Source organism: Ascidiella aspersa, chromosome 4 (genome assembly GCF_963924565.1).
Source record: "Ascidiella aspersa chromosome 4, kaAscAspe10.2, whole genome shotgun sequence".
Taxonomy (NCBI): Eukaryota; Metazoa; Chordata; class Ascidiacea; order Phlebobranchia; family Ascidiidae; genus Ascidiella; species Ascidiella aspersa.
In genome coordinates, this window is record NC_139450.1 from 7680814 (window position 1) to 7702724 (window position 21911).

The following is a 21911-nucleotide window of genomic DNA, read 5'->3' on the forward strand; positions in this document are numbered from 1 at the left end:
CTTACAACTGTGGAGTAAATGCCCTCGCAACATGTCCGTCAAAATCAGCTCGATAAAATCAATGTGTCGAGCTCGCGCAATTTGTTGTGTGCCCAATGCGAAACGTCTCTTCGGTTGCAGTTTAGCCAAATCGACAAAATAAAACTCAAATTTTTTAGCGCTTCGCGCGACCAACAACACCCTTCACTATTTTCCTGTTTTCTTTGTGATATTTAATTGCAAAATGTCGAAATATTTTAATAGGGGGGTTGGAAGGCATGAGAAAATTACCAAAGGGGGGCGCGGCTGAAAAAAGGTTATGAACCACCGCTATATAGGGTAATAAGTTTCCAAGACGCAAAATTTGTAGCCTAGCTGTTGTGCTCCATAATGCTCGAATTTGTTGCCCAGCTGAAAAGTCTCCTTTAACTTTGTGATGGTAAATCAGAGGACTTTTAATTAGCATTGCAAAAACATACTGGAAAACTGTGTTTGGTACTTCAATACTCAAAATTATATTTTAGTACGCATACCAACCAGATAACAAAAATCGGTGATAACCGAAGCTAACAAGCAAAAAAATGGCTATATATTTTAATAGAATTTGTCTTTGATGTCCAGGGACACTTTGCGTTTGCCTCGCCTTTGTACAGTCTACACGGGCGAAAGCCTGGTTCCAAAATTATTTTTTTACAAATTAAAGGTAGCATGCGAGATTTTCATCAAGACGTTTTTTTACTAATTCAGTAAAGTTAAGGATTTTTTGCATACTGTCAGTATAACAAGCTAGTTATAGGGTACGGCTAAATTTGTATTTACTTTCAGACCGTATCCTTTGGAAAAAGCCACTAAAAAACACCTTGGCACACCTGTCATGGTCGCGCGACACGACGGTCACTGACCTAATGTGCACAGAAAGCAACAACAAACAAAGAAACATACCACGACAAACATTGTATTTATACCGTTGGGAGAATGTGAATTATACACAGCGAGATAAGAGTATATGTCCATCCATATATTTGTTGTACAGTTTAACAGAGATGACGAGTAGCCGGGAGAAGAAGGGGTGTTGAAAGAAAGCAACTAATAACACTACGAAAGGCTGGGCGGAAGTCGCGGTCTGTTTTTCTTCGTCATGAGGTATCACAACTTTAGGTCTTAATAGATCGAACGCCATCGGCAAACACGAGCATAAAAGCATCTGTCCCATTCTCCTCGTAACCGACAAAGCCCCTGGTTACTTTATTTTCCCACTGATTATCCGGAGCGAGCACCTGCAAGGAATACAAAGTGCTGTTAGTAGACTTGGACATTTTTTAATTTCGTGAATTAGAACAGCGGTTTCCAAACTTTTCTAAAAATTTTGTCTGGTGGAGCAGTTGCAATTATTTTGATATTTCGCGGCCCTACAAAATTCAAAGGTTAGTGGATCCATGTTTCTTGTAGTACACTTTTTTTAATGTAACAACTTGCTAACTAATGCGAACGATATTTTGACAGCAGGTAGTACAGCATAATAGAAGCTTTAGAATGTCACATAAGACATCATAAAAGCAGTTATATGATCCAAAAATCAAACAAAAGACATTATTGATGACAGATAATGCTTTAACCATAAATGGTACTTTATCCAAAGGCATTTTTTAGTCTCTCAGTTAAAACAAAGAATTCAAAACGACTTGTATGGTAATTTTTACAGACTAAAAAGCAAAAAAAGGCTTTAAAATTAGCACACACATATTTCCCATTCACGTTCTTATTAGAATAATTTGAGATTGAAATTAATTTAATTGTGAATAAATAAATGTAATTTTAGTTCAAATTCTATATAAAATTTGATTTTTTAGGAAATCGGTAATTCTAATCTAATTTGAATTTACCGAAAACTCAAAACGATATAATTCTTATCTTAAAAAAAAAACTTAAACGCTCTAGTTTTAATTCTTATCTAATTTAAAAAAGCTAAAATAAATCCAGTTGTCCAAGTCTGGCTGTTAGTAGCGATTTGTCATACACAAAGCAAGCAGCCCTCTGCTCAGCTTAAAAAATGTGGGAGATTATGTCAGAATTTTACGTCTGTATGTAAAGTCGTAAAACAAGTAACATTTAAGAACGTAGTAAGATTAATGACAAACCCCCATACTGAATGGCAATAGCGAAAACGTTCAACATGCCACCTATTTCTGTATGAGCTTTGATATTCTTTCTACGCCTTACTACAACCTCCAACCATTATGCTAGAAAATTTAAGAACTTGTTGTTCTCGGTCAAACTCGTGCGTAAGTGCAAACAAATCGGAAATAAATCGAAAAAATACGTCTAAGGAACAAACGTTGTGTGATTTGAATAAGAACTACAAAATACTTGAAATGTTTTGTACAATTTAAAACACACGAAACATTAGAGCGAAGCAATAAAACTGCACTTGGTAAATTCGAAAATATTATTAGAAAGTGCCATGATACACACGCCGTCTTTAAAAAGTATCTAGCAAATGCTATCGTTATATAGCAGAATTACAGTGTTCGCGTCTTAATCGAGCCACTGCGGGAATTTATATTGTTTTATCTTGCGATTTCACGGCAACAGCTATTTTCTAGCTTATTGGATGCAGCTGATCTATAAATTTAAAATACTAAAACAGTTGTCAGAAAAATAAAGTGAAACAGATTCCAAAAAATCTTAGATGTCTACGTGAAAAAGCAGATAGTGTTATCAAAGGCCACCAGACGCTTTGGAAGAAATACCAGGTATGTAGGACCGTTAACTAGAGATAGACCGATATATCGGTATGGGTAAATTTTGGCCAATATTTTACTATGAAAGTAAGATATAGTTCGTCCTGAAAAACAAACAAATTTTCATTTTATTGGCAATTTTTATTGTTTAACAGTATGCCTAGGAAACTTGCAAAATAGAGTTTAATAAATATAGTTGGATAAACTGAAATTTAATTTGCATTTTATTTAAAAAAAAACGGGTATCGGGCCGAAAAAGTGATATCGGTCGATTTCTACCAGGAATACTAGAAATTTAGGTCTCTAGTGGGGAAACAACATTTAAATGTCAATGGCGGTATTTCAGTTTGTAGTCTGGATGACAGAAAAATCTGTACTACAAGAAAAACAGAGATCATGATGATAGTTTTCGAAGTGCCTTTTTCAAGGTCATGTACATCTGGATAGAGGGATTACTAGCGGTGCAAGTAACAAAAGCGAAAAACAGAAAACAAAATCCATTTCTATTTGCCTTAGTTCCTGCAAAATTAAGTGCCATTTCATATTTTTCTTGGTATATAGAAAAGCGAGCAGATAACATCAGCTTAGGCGATATTGAAGACGCGGCACAAAATCCATCTTCATAATAGATCCAACTGTTTTTAATAAAATTATTAGTGTGACGCAAAGTTACCTCCAAGTCTTTAAAATTGGTAGTCAGGTACTTGAAGGCTTCCTTTGCTCTCGCCTCATACTCTGCTAATTTTGTAGGGCATTTTTCCGTTTCTGCAATTTTTTCTTTCAAGCTGTAAAATGTAATGATAATAAAATTGGTGTAGTGCAAATGCAGCTTTATTAAAAAAAACTAAAAATGAAACAGCTGTAACTAAAACAGGAATAGCTAATCGATTGAATGTTTTTTTGAAGATTCGAAAAGTTTTCGCAAAATGTTGGGATGTATAAAAGGAATAAACAAATACCACAACACAATGTCTCTTAAATTTGAGCCAGGGTTAGGGTGCAATACATAAAACACTTTCATGACGTCATACCAATAATTTTATACGAGACAGACAGTGCATGGCTGGCAGCTTTCAGCCTACAAGGACACACAGCTAACAATAAGAACTTTCAATTGATTTAATCTACCTCTAACTTGTATTAGGAAAGATGACAAAAAGCTATTTATAGACATCAAACGTTGTGTTGTGTGGCTTATACCCAGGCCTAAGTGGACAACTTGTCCCAATACAATTTGGGAAATTGCAGAAAACTCACTGAAATTGCTAGATACCTGTTAACTTTTAATTTTTTTTTTAATTTGAAACCACTACAAAGTTTTGATTACATAGTACATCCCTAATAAATGCAAAACTCGTAAATCGTAATTCTAAACTAATGGTTTCCAAACTTTTTTGGTTGCGGCACACTAAAAAAATCTTCTTAACTATTTCGCGGCACAATTTTAATAGAACAACAATAGCAGGGTTGTTCCTAAGCAAAAATTTACACTCGCCAGCTGGGAGAGCGGCAGTCAATCGGCACTCGCCCAGACGAAATAACACTCGCCAAATTTGTTGGCATGCCTTTTGCAAATTTTCGTCCTAGCGCGGTCATTTCCTGGGTTATCGTTAACCTGTTGTGGTTTTTCTACGTAAACAGCAGTTTTTATAAGTCTGGTTGTTTATTTCCAAGCACGGATGAACAAATTAATGACCTGTAAAGCAGTTTACGCTTAAGACAATGTTTAAATATTTTTAACAATCTTTAGTGAAAAAAAGAACACTGACAATTTAGTAGCCACGGCCTGCCTATTTTCCATTTTTTTTAATTCCTTGCGCTCTCTTTTTTCGTATTCTGGTTTTTCTGTGCTTGAAGGACGTTTTAACGCAGGTTGTTTCACGCCACAAACAAAACGCCACATTTCGCCTAACACAGTGGAGGGTTTCGGTCCCTCAAAACATAAAAAACACTACTTATAAATATTATTAGAAGATATTTGCATTGAAACTTATTGTTAGCAAAAACTCTAGCAATTGCTCTTAATTTCGTAATACAAACAATTAAATAAATACAAAAAAGTAGAATTATTATCCTGGGTACATCGCAAGTCCAATAAACTTTTCCAAAGGCGTTAATTAACAATGTTCAAGGTAAACAATAAACCTCATAACTATTTTCCACTGCAGCAATGACGTCTTTGATTGTTTGCCGGTAAACGATTTTTTTTGAAAAACGGGACAAAGAGTCTTTATTACGAGCTTCGAACGCGACTTCGATTAACCTTGTTATTTGTGTGGTGTTGAATGTATTTGCGTCTTAGTTTTTAGGAAAATAACTGGCTCTAAGTATTATTTCGCTTAGTAGTGGTGCTTAACACAAGTTATCCTACACCAACTAATTAAATTTCTCGCCGAAGTCACTCGCCAGTCGGGCGAGTGGGTGTCACTCGCCACTCGCCCGGGGCGATTTGCACTCGCATTGGCGAGCGGGCGAGTGCTTAAGGCCAACCCTGAATAGAGTAATTTTCCAATCGCCCTTAACACACGACAAACTACATGCAAATGTCTCAATATTAATAGATGGTAATGGATAGTGCTTGCAAACAAGTCTAAAGTGGTCTATACTAACCTTTTAAAATATTCTTTACCGTACAGGAGGACTTCTTTTTTAGAAGAGAAATCAGGCAATACCAATAAATTGTTTTGGTCAACCACATCATAAACTTTTTCTCCAGGATTATCATCCACTTCACACTCATCCGGATCTTCAGCCGATTTATTTCCCCCAATTAGACGTTCATCTATATTATCCGATTTTTTAGTAATTTTCTAAAAAAAAAAACATTTGAGATCAAAAACAGACAGGGTTACGGTTGTTGCATATCTGTCCGATGTAGCCTTGTTAAAACTAAATTGGGCACTTTTTTTCACCGTACCTAGCTCCAAAAAACAAATTTGGGCACTTTTTTGTCCGTTTGTAGATCAGATAAAACTAATTTCGGCACTTTTTTGTCCGTACGTTGCCCTGATATAACTAAATTGGGCCCTTTTTTGTCCCTTTATAGTGTCAATAAAACTAATTTGGGCACTTTTTGTCTGTACGTAGCACCAATAAAACTAATTTGGGCACTTTTTTGTATGTACGAAGCTCAAATAATACTAATTTTGGGCACTTTTTTGTCTTTGAAAATAGGAAAAAATCTGAAAAATAGGGGAAAAAAAATTGAAATAGGAAATTCCTTAATTGGATGTTCGTGACACCCGATTTGGGGATTTCTTGCTACGCATCTGCTTGTATCTAAACATTTACGGGGCATAAATTTATTTCAAACTGCATTTTTCATTTGTCTGTCTGAAGCAGTGTTTGGAACCATTTATTTTCCTTACTTTATATTTTCGCATAACAACAGAATGTAATTGTTTTATGTCATTATCTTTAAGCATAATTCAAATTCTTATTTAAACATAAAAAATCTAAAATAGATGTTAAAAAAATAAACAAACAAATTTGAAAATTTGATATTCTGGACTTGTTATTCTAGAATACTTTGTGATTTCACTTTGAGCATTGCAAAATCTGATAAACGTTTTTAATTTTCAAAACATACTTAAAAACAGTACACACATATGTCTGTGTGTCTTTCATTGCATACTTAAAAACACTGTTAAGTATGCGATTAATTTTTGACTTGTCAAAATAGACATTAGGTCAAAATTATTTGACAAAACTATTATTATTTATTAGGTCATTGATTTAAAAATGCAAAATCATTTACAAAATTAAAAAAAACTATAGCAAACTTTTTGAAATTGTAGTTCAGCTAAAATTGTATCAAAAAAAATTAGTTTTGAGTTATATTCAATGATATTTTAACAGTATTATGTCTTCGTTAGCAATATCCAGTATACACGAGCTTGCGGAATTAACCACCCACCTAAGCCTAGTTTATTGAATTAGGTTCAACTTTGTTTTTGCAATATAGAATTGTTTATCTCTGATTTGAACAAATGTTCTGAACAGTATTTGCGGTGTTTTTAACTTGTGATTTGCAATTATCTTATTTCCTACTTCGATAATTAGGTCTTTAATTAATTTTCTAAAATTATTTTTACGTTATATTTTAACTGTTTACACAACAGTTTTCTAAAATAACCAGCGTCTTAATTGTTTGTCTTTTTTAAATGACAAAAATGTCAATTAAGCATTTTCATACGTTTTGCATAAACCAGAAAAAATAACTGATTACTTTTCTAAGGGCAAGACTTTTTGTTGTTGCATAACATACTAACCTTTATACTAATTTTGTAAAATGGACCTTGACGGTGAATTGTAAATGCATCTGAAAAGAGCTCACCATCTAAAATGTAAAATTTTGCTATTAGTTATGTTACAGCAAACCTTAACAACTATTGCCAGTTTGGTAGTGATTATTATGTTTTAGTTTTCACAAAAATATTTGAACAATTCATCTTGATTGGCCTAGTGATTTAATATGGAGAGAAAAAGTGTTATTATAGAAAAAAAATGCCTATAAGCAATGTTGGGGAGTTTGAGCCAGAAGAATTTACATTTTGCTTGGAGCCGAAGCAAGATCCAATTTTTAATTTTAAGAGCTCAAGCTATAAATTTCTCTAGCTTGAATGAATTTAAATTCCTCAAATAAAAACTGTGACTCAAGTGTGACAAATGTAACTTAATTCAGCCCGCGGTGAAGACACTTTCAAAAAATCATCAGGAGCTAAAGGTGGGCCATTAGTGGGTCAAGTGTTTAATGGCTGTAGGCAGAAATGTGAGTGCAAATCGTTTCGGGTGAGTGCCGATAGAAACTCACTTGCCTAACTGGCTTTGGCGAGAAATTTAATTGGTTGATGTAGCAACTAAGCGCAAATATTACTTAGCGCAAGTTATTTCCTTAGCTGCAAATACAAACACTAAGGTGCAAATACATTCAATACTACACAAATACTAAGGTCAATCGAAGGTCACATTCAGTAATGATCGTAATAAAGACTCTTTATTTATTTTTTAATGTTTAACTGAGTTGTTGACGCCATTGGAAAAGTTTATCTTACTTGCGATGTACCCAGCGATAAGAATTTAATTTTTTTGTATCTATTAGATTGTAAGCAATTGTTCCAATACAAGTCCCCTGAACACTATGGTATTTTAAAATATTACCTACTTGTGTAACTACACGTGAAAATTAGCAATTAGTCTACGTAAGTATGTTGTTGCAATCTCTTAAAAGTTCATAGCGGTCAACCAAGCCAAAGCTTAAAAAATAACTGTCTGTGAATGTTTTATATCGCAATTAAGTTTAGATCTGAATCCAAACCATTGTGTGACGCCCTTATAAAATTGAAACAATACACTATAGGGCGTCGCTCACATCCAGTTGTAAATATTGTCAGTGATAAGAAAGGATTTAAATACAAATGAAGATTAGTTTCAAGCATCCTAAAGTCCACTTACCAAAAATGCCAGTGTTGTTACAATGTTAATGTTGATATAACTTAAATGGATTTAATTGTTCTGAATGCTTTAGTATTCATAGAAGAAAAAACAATTGCTAAATGAGTAGTCAAAAATTTGTGTTCAAAATTTGGAGTATCACAATTTGTAATTCTTGTCAAATTGAGAAAAATGTCTGCTAATCATTTACAGGAGGACGGGTGCAAATCTAACACACTTATCATAAATGTTTAGTTTATATTGTTTACAATTACCAAAAGGTCATTGCGATTTTGGCTCTTGAACATTTATCAATACCTATACACCTTTAAGTATAGTTTGAGCTAAGGCATAATACAACATTGTACTTCTTTGTTGCAAACAAATTTTATAGCAGTGTTACGAACTTCAAATTTACAACTTCTGTCCATAATTCATTCGCCATATATGGAAAATGTATTGTGTTTCAAATTTTAAAGTTTGATATCCAGTTGTCTACAAAATAGTCTCTTCCAAGCGATTTTTAAGTTGGCCAATAAAGGCTTTTGGAAAACAACATTTAACATTACAAACAGACATGGAGGCAGGCAGGCAGACATCAGACCTAAATGCACGCTATCCATTTAAAATTAGGATATCTTGCTATTTTCCTGCAGTTACCCTCTTAGATGCAATCATAGCAGCGCACTTGTGAAAAAAAATCGCTGATGTAAAATGCATAAATGTACTGTTTTTGAGTTCATGATTTACCCCTCTTTGTGTGACTAATTCCAAGCAGTTAGCAATAAAAGATGGCCAAAAAATGCTGGCTCCAAACAGGTTCGCACCGAAAAATATTAGTGGCGCTTTAACATGCAACACTGAAGTTGCTCCAATAGTTTTCAGTATAATACCTAATTTTTAGCCGTGAAAAAATTAGAAATAAAATTATTACGGTTGCGAAATTTGAAGTTGAAAAAGTGCCTCACCAAAAAATACCCACAGTTTCCAATCTGGTAAGTAATAGCAGATAAAAGGCGAGTAGCCCTGGCATTATAGTTTGTAGAAATGTCTTGATACAATTTTGTTCACTTGAAATTTGAATTGGGCAAGTGACGAGCGTTTAAAAATTACTGCGATCGCCTATAAATATTAGTATCTGTTATCGTCTATAAAAACTTATGGCTTCAACTACTACCACGTCACATGTGGCATCGTTAGAAAGGTATAAACTAGGGCTAAGTTTTTTTGGTCTCTTGTGTAAATTGATTTTTGGGTCTATTTTGGTCGGATGAAAATTCTCGATATTACCCATATTAAATGTTGAATATAAAATATATTGCATTTTGCCGTTTAAATTTCGTTGGCGGTCCTGGCTAGCTTTTGGTAGTTGTCAGTACACTACACTGGTCTAGAATCCCAAAAATAATTAAACCAACGCACAATATTTGGGTTAGGGTGTGAGTTGGCATTTTGGTGTGTCAAGTATTAATGTATTCATTATATAATAATAGTATATATCCAACCCTAAAACAAATCGCGGCACTGGTCTAGAATACTACCGCAACGAACAATATTTGGGTTTACGGGTTAGCATAGTTATGGGTTAGGGTGGGTCAAGCAATAAATTATTAAATAATGAATGGAATAATACTAAACCCACTCACGCCTAAACTCTAACTCGCACCCTAACACAAATTTTGTGCATTGATATAATAATTGGGCACTCTTTCACTATTGTACGTAAAAATTAATAAAAAAATTTTTTTCTTCAAATGCCTCATACCACAACACATATTGTTTGGGTTAGGGTGCGGGTTAGCGTTTGGTTGAGGGTGGGTCAAGTTATTATTAATAATAAACATAATATTACTTGACCCACCCTCACCCAAACGCTAATCCAAACAATACGCGTTGTGGTATGCGGTATTATTTTGTTTTGTTTTTTGCATAACTTTTCACGTACATAAGTTAAAGAGCGCCACTAATTGTGGTAGGATTCTAGACCACCGCCCAAATCGCTAACCCGCACCATGCACCCTAACCCAAACAATGTGCGCTGTAAATTCTAGACCTGCGCCTAGTAATCTGTTTTACGTCATGCTGATTGTAGAAATAAGTTATTACAGCCGCATAAACACCCCCGCGCAAAAATACTTTTTTCAAATCGGGCCTTTAGTTTTTAAACAGCAACTTTATCGAGTTATGTAAAAGTCTATCACAAACTGAAAAATCAAACGGAACTTACCGGTAAGCAAACACGAGTAGATCAACATTTCGCCGCGGTAAAAGAAAAACTTTTAACAAAAGTAAAAGTAATGTTAACGCAGATCAGCTGCGAGTAAAAAGGAAGAATCGGACGTGTTTTTTCATTACGTTAATAAAACGTCAAACTTTAGGCTTTACGCTCGATCAAACATATTGAAAATAATTTAGATCAACTTAAAGAACAATATTGTTTTAACAAATTTTTAAGGTACATTTTAACAAAACAAAAAACATTTAACAAACAAAAACGAAATTGCTTTATTTCGTCAAAGTTAATTTACTTCTTAGATAAGCATTAAATAAAACGATTTGGATGATTAATTTCCTCCAGCAGATCTCGTCATTTGCTTATATTCATTTACGTCATAAGTTATCATGAACTTTCAACCGAAGTCCATAGAAATTATACAAGTTGTGCAACTCCGATTCATGCGCGCTCAAATGCAGGGAGTCGAACCGGAACCGAACCGGAACTTTATGAACCGGTTTTGGGTCAATTTTTTCCGAACCGTAACCAAACCTGAACCGGTTTTTATAAGATTTTAAGGAGCCGAACCGGAACTGAACCGAATAATTTGAAAGTACGAACTTTAACCGAACCCGAACCTGTAAACAAAAGCGGTTCGCTCCAGCATGACGTCACAACTTCTATTTTACAGAGTCAAATTACGCCATGTCCGAAATTTTATGAAAAAAATATGAATATTGAATAAAAAAATCGTTCATTTTTTATTTTTTAGTTATTTAATATTGAGTTGCTGTTTTTTCAATAAGTCGCAGAACTTTATCGGCCCACATTTTGAGATTTAACGCAAATTATATTGTTTCTGAACCGGAACTTTATGAACCGGTTTTGAAATAACGATGTTCGAACCGGAGCTGAACCGGAACTTTTAAATTACTCCGATCCGAAACCGGAACTGAACCGGATTCCTAAAAAAGCCTTGAACCCGAACCTGAACCGGAAAAGTCAAACGGTTCGACTCCCTGCTCAAATGTTTTCCAAATTGTCTCAATTTATAATGGGCTCTTATGGGAGCAAAATAGAAAATCGTTGTTTTTAACTTTTTTGGCAATTTCTAAATTGTGGCGACCCAGCAATTTACAAACGTATATGTATAATGCATCGAATTAAGTTTAAAAATAGATATAAAACGCTCTGATATATTGCCTGGTGGAGCTAACTCTATTTTTAAGTTTAAAAATGTTACATTTGTGGGTTATATGATTTATATCGCATTAATTTGGTTTAATAGTGGCGTTCGAATGAAAAGGTAGCAATTATGCAGGGGTGTTCAAATGATTTTTGCCATGATCCACCACAGCCAAACCTGACAAGATGACGATCCACTAAATACGAATATTGCTGGTAAACATATTGGACATACTTTAATTTTTATGGTGCTTGATTTATGTTAATGTATCTTACAACATATAAATAACTTTGTAAAAGTCAAAAGTGAAGTGCGCTACAGCTGCAAGATTGTTTGAGTGAGAAAAAAAGTTGGTTTAGATCTCACAACAGCATCGAATCGGGGCTTTTCGTTCACCTTTTGATATCCTCAAAAGCTCATGAAGTTTTCAACACTGACAATTGGTATCCACATAAAAATACTGTGAAAGTTTTTTTTTTTCAAGACGACATTGGAAGATTCACACATAAAGTTGAGAAGATCCAGGACCGGATCGCGATCCGCCATTTGAACACCTTTGAACTATAGGTTTCGACATTTTAGTTAGGTAAGAGGCTGTTTACCCGGATCACTAAGAAGGTAAATCAATATATAATTACAAAATAGTGTATGCATACTCCAGTGTGCCAGGCAAATAGCCAACAGGTAGGCCTACTTTTTTGGTTATTTACCTGGCTATGAAAGTAACTTTTCAGTTAGAAAATTATTCATGAAAATAATGCAATCGTCGGAAAATTAAAATGGTCAATTATTTTTGTAATTTTCCTATGAATCGATAACAAAATATCTGAATATGTTCTAAATAAAACCTAGCATATTGTCTTACAGCTGATGTACCCTGTTTTTAACAGAATAATAAAAATATTTAAAATCCTGCTGCTACCGGACTACCTGCTATAAGATTAATGTCTTTGGAATTTACCGTATGTTTTATGATGTTTCTGCTTATGTGACAGAACTATTGCCTATGCCAAGCTACGCTAACTCGCACCAAAGTGTTAAGTGCTTAATGACTTGTTCTGCATTTTCTTTGTGCGGCATTCAGCATTTGAATTTGTGTACTTAAAGACCGCCGCTATCCGCTTGTAAAAATAACCCCTTCTTAGTTATCGACTTGTTCTGTTAATAGCGTTGGTATTTGCAAGTGACATCTGCTATTTGCTAACTTGCTTCGCCATCTATAGTTTGAAACTGGTTGTTTGTTCATCATCTTATACAATTCTAATCACCAGAAAGTCTTGTGGCTGGCACATGAGTTAGATACGCAACTTGAAATTGGAGTCAGAACTGAAGCGTCAGTCAGAAGCCCTCCTGTTGAATAAACTAATATAAGTTTCAACAATTAAACTTGTGCCCCACAACTGCCTTTTATTGTCTCCTTAATGCAGGCTATAAACAGGAATAGGTCCTTTAAAATTTAAATTCTTCTTCAACCAATAGTACCAATCAAACATTTCCTTTATTTTCATTAGACTTTACATTAGTTCAATGAAACATACATACATATGTGTGTTAACAACTGAGATGTATCCCTTCTGAAGTTGCTTTTTGACCAACGACTACGTCTACAACTAGCCTGCAGTGTCTCACGACCTCAACCCGGGACAGTCGCTCTAAATGAGCTATGCAGGCTCAGAGAGGAGCGAGTCGAGAAACAACCATACGCCAATGCTTGCTCAATCTGTTAGTGCAAGCAATTCAATTAAAGGGGATCCACAGTACCATATCATTTATTCAATGAAACATGCATACATATGTGTGTTAACAACTAAGATCTAGCCTTTCGTTAACACTCATATCAGAAGCCCTTTGTGTTATTTGAATCTATCAGCATATTGCTGGTCGTGGTCGACACTGGTCGTGTTTGTCAATTGTCCAGAATTTTCTGTTTTCTATTTTCTATTAAGCGTAATGCCACGTAAAACTAAATCGAAATCTGCTATAAAGCTAATGAGTGATGACATTTCATGCCAAAAACACGCAGTCTCATCTGCTGTTCAATCGTGGAGTTTTGATCGCGCACATTTACGGAGGTAAAATTATTGAACTTATCGTAACTAAAACCGTTAGATGTTTTGCCGATTGTTTATTCGCAATAAATAATCTTTTACAGTGGTTCACAACCACACAGGTATTGTTGACATTAGAGATGTCCGATTTTGCAATAAGAAGTAAAACGACAACGATATTTAAAAAAAAACATTTTTTGTTTTGAGAAGACAAAGGTTGGTTGAACCAAACCCTGTTCATAAATCTTGACTGACAAAAACGCCTCTTTATCTCGCAGGTTCATTTGTTGAAAAAAGAACAAAATAAATGACCTTCCAATCTTCCACGATGTTCATAAAGAGTTATTGGTTGGCACGCCAAATACATCCAGTAAAGATAATAGAAAACAAAAAAAGGCTTTATCGCGTTGTGTTATGTGCATAAAGGACTAAATCAGTGTTTTCCAACAAGTGGGGTCGCCATAACTTATTATATATTCCTACTATTTTAGTACGATTTATGTATTTTGATTTCTTTGCAATTACGTCACACCAAAAAATGTACATAGGAAAAGAGTACATAGGAAAGATAAGTTTTGTTTCTTTTACATCAAATAGGTGTTTTTAGCTCTTAAGAGCTGCAAGGTTACAAAGATTTCAGCAAATAAATATTTACTTTTGGACTTTTATGCAACTAACTTACCCGACTCTGTCCAATTTTGTGAGTTAACCACTCTTTCCGTTTTTAACCACATGACTTTGTTTAACGAAATTTAGCACTGAGCATATTAAAAACGAAATATCGTAAATCGATTGGAAGTAGCCTAAACCATGGCGTTTATGCTTATGCAAAGTGAAGCCGCGTTTTCAAAAACTGAATTTTTTTTTCAAAAACTGGAGATTATGCAGGCGCAACCATCGTACAGTGTTAAAACAAAATTTTTGCTTTTTAGTTCGTGTGTTAAATTTAAATTCATACTGTTAATAAAACTACCTAAATGAAATCATTTTGGTGCACATATATAGCCACAGTTCTCTGAAAATTTACACATATTCGCTTCTGTTACTTAGTTCCAGCATTATTATATATATATAATTTATTCCTATCTGAAAAAACGGAGTCGCAATGTAAATTCTGATTTAATTTTATTTAAATTGGGGTTGCTTATTAAAATAGTTTAAGACCACTGGACTAAATAAACGACAGGCACCAGAATCCGCCCAGGGCCCTAAAAATATAGTAACAAATGTGGTGAACTCATTTTTTACAAAACATTTTTTTACAATAACTGTCACACAGGTAAAGCATTTTTGGGCATTATTTTAAGATTTTGTTTTAATCTATTAAGAACCCTGTTTTCAAATTATATTTTTTTCCTATTTCAACTATACATTGTTAGATTTTTTCTAATGTTAGTTAGTTTAGCTTGTGGCAACTATTCAGATTTTTTTCATACCGCTAGACCCGAATAAACTCTGGGTTAAAACCTCCGCCCCTCTCTTCACCAGTTCAGTTACATTTTCTATTGTCAGTCTTTTGAAATTTTTATTTTAACGATCCACCGCTAAAGGACGGTAGAGACAAGCAATTGTTCCGCGCTGTTAGACACAGTACGAGAGGGTGACCCAAGTCATTGTTTTCCAATCTTTGTTATTCCGACCCTGTATTTGTATTTTTGGCCTAACGGCAAACTAACATAAATGTACTTGCCATTTGGCCACATTGCCAATATATTGTTGACATTATGCGGTAACACTTGATAAAGCGCTGCTTAGGCGTTCCTTACAAAGCGCTGCTTAGGCGTTCCTTATGAAAAATATAGGCCAACATAGATGCACTTTGCAAGGACGATTATGTTTTTGAGTTACCTGTTTCTGGTTACCCACTGTGGCACGCCATAGTTCTGCGGTCGCTAAAATAAAATATTCGTCGTGGCAAACACCATCGCATTATGGCCCATATAGTTAAACGGGCGTTGCGTTAGGGCTTTTAACTGCACACATCGTGGCAAACAAAGGGCTTCGGGCAATTAGGATTTATTGTATAAACAATGTGTTTTTTTTAAATACCCAGTCAAGACCAAGATCAGCTAATCTGTTGTCAAAGTCAAGTGTAAGTCGAAGTCATATTTAGAGCAAGTCAATTCCAAGCCAAGTCATTGACATAAAAATAAAACGTTGAACTTTTAAAATTGGAAAATCATCCTAATTTAATCAATAACTCAATTACTAAGAAAAACAAAATCTCAACATATAGCGAGCGAACTGCATGATTCGAAGTGCAAAATTGAGATAGATAAATCGATTTTATCAACAAAATCGTTTTAGGAAAACATTAATTTTACCATAAGTCACTTGACTCACTGACTTGAGTGAAATTAAGTCGACTCATGAACTTAAGTCGTTGAAACACTGGCTTTAAGTTATCTCATTTCTCTGTGGAATGAAAAACTAAAAAACGCAGGAGGCAAAAAATTTTTTTTAATTGAATGAAACAAGCCGTTTGAGCCAAAAAAATTATTTATTTTGGATTCAAGTGGTACGCAGACACTGAAAGTCCACTAACTGATACTTGGTCACAAAAGGTTGGAAAACACTATAGCCTACACCTAAATTAATACACGGCGGTCATATGTTTTAATTGTCTAACAATGAAAAAAGTCTGCCGCAGCGTTTGCAAATGAAAGCGCTACCTCCCGCGGCAAAAAAAAAACAAAAAATAAGATTTTTCTGTCGTTGTCATCATAATCCCAAAAGAAAACGAAGACTTAATTGCACTTAAATATCACGTCACCAGTACCGAAGTCAAGACTATGTACAAATAAACAACTTAATTCCATAGAATATGTACCTCATTTAAGTACTTATGTTTAAGTCAAGTTATTCCCAAAAAGAATGTAGTATACCATTTCGGGTCACTTGTCGAAATGACTCACTCACGCCAGGTTAAAAAGTTTTACAAAAAATGCAACAAAGAACAGAACTTGATTAACAAGGACATACACGATGCGATCCCAGTCGTCATTCTTTTACCCCGCCTCGCTTTTTGCTTTTACGTTCGTACATTGATGTCATAATAAGTGCCGGTACGCAAAATAGTTAGTTTGACAACACGCTTTTCGAGAGGCGTAAATTGCAACAGAATCTAGGATTTTTCAAGAGAGGATATTACTTGGTCGTTTGAAAGACCCCCTAACCTTTTCTCCCCCAACTCCAAAAAAATGGGCACTCTTCTCTTAAAAATGTCGGCTTTATGTTGAGGGTGGCACGCAGTTAAGTTTGTATTTTTTATGAAATTTAATTCTAAATATAGCTTACTATACGAACAACAATTAAAACAGCTACCGCCGGGCGATTCAAAAGTGCAAAAACTCATATCAAAAAAGGTAATTTCCTAATTATCGTATTTTTAGGTTTAGAAATAAACTGTATTCGCTTTTTTCGTTTTTATAAAAGTCGCTTTCCCCTTTTTTTTTATTTGATTTATTTGTGAAATACTGAATATTTCACCATATAGCGAAAAATAGCGTAAAAAAGAGCAGTAAAATGTCGCCAGATTTGCTCCGACTAGCAGCAAACACGAACCGAATTCCTGTGGGCAGCGACAACAAACAAACGGCCCCTTTCCGATATGAAATTTCATCCGGCCCGGCCCACTTGTTATCATTGCCAATAATTTGCTGCCGCGCGCTTAATCAGCTCTAACGACCAAAGCGAGGGGCCCCCGATTGGCTTTGTTGGCACTGGCTTCATTGTACGGTCGCTAGCGCTGGGCGTACACAAATATGGCGTCACAATCGCGCTCGTGCGCCTTTAAACGTTTCGCGCCCGTCGTCAATTAGCTTCGTTTAAGGCCCTTTGCCGACGAACCGACGTACGGGACGACCTCCCTGAACTGAAGGTGTCCTTTCAAGGACGCTTCGCAGTCGATGCGCAAGCGAGGCAAGATCTCTGACACTATTTTAATCGAATTAACGAGCCACACGCGACTCTGACGAGTTAACGAAAACCTAAGCGAGCGACTGTTACAATCGATTTCGGCCTTGCTAATGCGTACATTTGGGCAGTGACGTTTTTTTACTAATCTCACTTAAGTTAAGTGATCTACAGAACGAGAAAATCCGTGTCCAACAAATTGCTTACTCAAGATTTTAAAGTCGGGTAACTCTCTACAATATCTGGCAAAGTTTTCTGTAAAAACACCAAAATCCTTGTCAGGGGTATTTACTAATACAATGCCTGGCAGCAACAGTAGCTTAGTAATAAATAAAGCAACGGCGGCATTTTCAACTAAATGTTGTGGACGATTGTTTATCCAAACAATTTACTTGTCCAAAGAACAAGTCCTAGTCCTTTACTGAAATAATTTAAGTGGAATAAATACCTTCAGTCCAATGAATGAAGCGCCATAATAATTTATGCTATTGGTAAGGAAAAATTCACAAGGAAAAGCAAGTATTTACTAAAAAGAATTTTTTGGTATAACATGAATTAAAAAAAAAAAAAAACTGTCTAACGTAGATTTATTTTGTGAAAGGTTAGTTCGTTTTACATGTAAAAAAAATTAATACCCCTCTCTATATATTTATTTTTGAAACAAAGTTATACATTTTCTACTAATATTTTATTAGTTAAATTGATTAAGCGCCGTTGTTTTGATACCGGATTCTTTGCCCCTGTTTTGGGTTCCAGGCGTGGAAAATGAGTGAAGTTAAAAATTGGGTTAGTGTTATATTTATGAAGTTAGTAATGATGAAGTTTGGATGTGGTTAGGTAAAATGTTGAACAGGCCTTATTTTGGCATTTAGGTCATATTCTGACTGGTTGCCTTTATTCCGATTTAGACGTTATTATTATTATTTTTTTTTTCTTATTCCGAACTGTGTTTCATTTCAACGTTAATGCTGGAGCTGTTGCAGCAAAAGAAATTCTCCTTGAGTTGAAGCTGTAATAAATTTCCATTGCAGAGCATTTTTTTATTGAAAGACAGGCCTCGATAAAATTTCGGTTCAAATCTTTGCGTATTGCAAAAAAGGCTACCCGATGGTTTAAAAGTATATATTTCGAATCAGGCATGATGTGTTTTTTTCTCACAAGTTTTACGTGATTACCCTTGTGAATTCGAGTCCGAAAAACTTCTTTGCAGAGATTTTTTACGAGCCACTCTTCTCTTTTTGCACTCGGCATTGCTTCGTAAGAACTTTGCAAAGGAAAAAAGTTCGTTTTTATTTGGTGCTGACTGTTATAAGCAATGATTCGACTGAGTTTCGCGCCATTTGCGATTTCGCTGCACACCGAAAAGTCTCCTCAAAATAGACCGAAAATTAAGTGCAGGTTGCAATATTCGCATGCTGTTTGCTATCGAGTAAAACTTTCCCATTGAAACTCCATCTCAAATTTTCTTGATTTTTAATGACTGTCAAACGTGTCGAAAACCCTAAGTAACAAATTTGTACAGCAAGTGAAATAATCAAAACCTCAAATATTGCCACTGCTGGCAAACTGTGTTTTAATGTTGAATATCTAACTTCGACATTTAGCAGCACACATGTGCGAAAACTTAACAACATTAAATTGGAGTCTGACACGGTGTCACTCCTATTCTTAGATTATAATAAGACAAATCGTCTATCAACCAAGTTAACCAGTACGCTTTGCACAGTAACAGCCTATAGAAATACTTCTACGCTAAATTGCAACGTATATTCTTGAAGTTTTGACTTATAAATTTACCATTCATTTAGTTGTGCTTTATGCTGAAAGATTCAGTTTAGAAAAACGCATGTACGACTAATTTCAGTGCGAAATGGAGGATGATTCTTAAACTATGTGCCGAAGCGGCAAACCATAAAGAAATTCTTAAGTGTTCTGTAAAGTTTGTGTATTAGATCAGCAGGATTTTTGTGCTACGAGTGGCCTCACAGCATACAGGCAAGCATGCAACACTGAATGTTCACCACCCATAACAGAACTGGTGAAATTGTAGTATTTACCTTCACCTATGGCTTCGTATTACGGGCGATTATCAAGATATATTAATAACTTGTATAGGAAGTATAGCTTTTTTATTTCTTAGTACGTCGCCAGCCATAAAACGTTTGAGCACAGGTATAGGAGTATCATTACGCGCACGAGAACTACAATTCAACTATACTTGGTAAGGTTTAACGGAGCATCTCAACTGGTGCATAGCCCAGACTTAGACAACTTAAATATTTTTAGCTTTTTGAATTTGTTAGGAATTAAAATTAAAATTTAAAGTTTTCTTAAATTAAAATGGAATTAGAATTACTCAATTCTTAACTAGAAATTAAACTTCAATGTGAACCAGAATTTTATATTTATTAATTCAAAAATTATATGTGGTATATCGCATTTTTTTATTTGAAATATATATGGCAACTACTTGGCTAAGATTTAATTGGCTTCAATATTCACCTGCATAATAAAAATTTTGTTCCAGATAAAAAAACTGAAAAAGCTGTTGGACAAAGTCGCATGTTTTAGAAAATCGAAAATTAGGTTGGAACTATAGAATAAAGAAACTCACAAGTTATACGAGATGAGCCGCATTTGTCTATTTTTTTTTAAATTGGGCAACTAGCACTGCCTATAGTTGTCCAAGTGTGGCTCGATTTGAGTCGGTTTGGCCAGACGTCACTCAGCAGAGTCGCTCGACAAATATCGATACATTGGGACGGTGATTTAAAACTGAAACAAGGCGAACAATGACGCCGCGAAATTCCGCCTCGCATTATCGCGTAACTGGAGCCGACCAAAAGGTGAAAATTAATTCCGTGGGGCCATCCGGCGTGTGTGTGCGCGCACGCCTGTTGAACCATTGCTCCAAACCTTTAGAACACGCAAAAATAAGCTGTGCAGAGAAAGTGGCAAAAATAGGCTGCGATTTGCACAGAATGACTAGAGTTTATTTATATTCTTGTTATTTTCGTACAAAATGTGATCTTCTTGTACAAATTGGCGTAAGTGACGCCTGGCCGGCAACAGTTTAATAATACATTGAAGGTGGTGCTTTAATTTGCGAAATAAGTTCCTCTTGACTGAAATGAAACCGATGACTATGACTTATTTCCAGCACAGACTGAATATTATTGTAACACTCAAGTAAGACCCTTTTGTATTCCCGTTTTTTGTGAAAGCTTTCAAAACTTGTCGTCGTTTGAAAAGTAGTAATTTCCCTTTTGACTATAAGAGACTATTTGAAGTTTAAGGCAGTCGCCATTTTCCTTAAGGGATGGAAAAGTTTATTTAATGGAAAAGTGTTGTTAAAGTTATTTTGGGCCTCACACTGTTTTCTGTACGTTTGGACAATTCTAAAAGCTGGCAAAATTGTCGCCATCTTAAAAGCAAACCAGCGGTGTTATTTCCTTTACGATAAAATAGCGTTAAAGTCATTATAAAATCGCGCATTATATTAGGACGTAACATTCGAAGCGATTTATAGTAAGTTTCATGCGGTCGCATTCTTTTGAAGAACGTGAAAATCTCCACAGCGGCGCGGAAAAAGGTGCGAGCGACAACTCAAAACGGCCGCTCGAATCGGCTTCGAAGTGCGCGCGCGCGCTTCAGGACTACAACAGGCGCGAAACAAAAGACGGCGTTGTGTCGACGAGCAACACTTACGCGAGGGCGTCATGTCGCTACACGGGATCGCTTGTTCGGGCACGCGTAAACATTGGTTGTACAAGGGCCTGTTGAAGCGGCTAAGCAGCGCTTTACTGCGAGAGAGGGTGACAGCAGGTAATTTCGGGGCAGATGTTTGGGGGGCTGGGGGGTGTTTCGGACACCTGGGCGATTTTGCGCCCGAGCGCGCACGCTTCTTGACAGATTTGCCCGATTTTAGGGGGTTAGGAGGGTGCTTTGTGTCAGGGCCGCTGGAAATGGCAAGAACCGGCAATAAGTAAAAAAAAGATTCGAGGTACTTTTTGGCGTTGCTGTACTTATCATAGAGGAAACGGTGTCGGCTTATCGTTGCCTGGCGCGCAAAGTGTTCCGGGAGAAAAATGTTAACCTTTATGTGATGTCTGAAGCGTCTGCCGCGTTTTGCTACGTTATAGAATGGATGGACGGCGGTTCATTGGCCGGAAAAACAACCGCATCGCGTCGTTTTTTTATTGGTGCGGATTTGTGACGCGTTGCCGAGTGGTTCATTATTGGCTTTGCAAGAATTTACGGGTTTACGTCTTTCCAGCATCTTTTAAGGTAATTTTCTACTTTTTTGTTTTTAAAGGAACAACAGGATAGAATAAAATTAGGATGAATGTATTAAATGTTACGTTGTTTGTCGGTAACTGTTCAAACGTCTATTG

General features: G+C 35.6%; 1 protein-coding gene across 1 annotated transcript; it reads right to left on the bottom strand.

Moving 5' to 3' along the window:
* Positions 1-918: 918 nt before the first annotated feature.
* Positions 919-10503, bottom strand: LOC146146943 (translationally-controlled tumor protein homolog). Its single transcript, XM_083387723.1, has 5 exons — positions 10381-10503; positions 6992-7059; positions 5331-5530; positions 3394-3505; positions 919-1256 (listed from the first exon to the last, which is right to left on the bottom strand). Exons 1-5 carry the CDS (start codon positions 10406-10408, stop codon positions 1134-1136), a joined length of 531 nt encoding a protein of 176 aa, XP_083243849.1. The 5' UTR covers positions 10409-10503; the 3' UTR covers positions 919-1133.
* Between the last annotated feature and the right edge of the window lie 11408 nt (positions 10504-21911).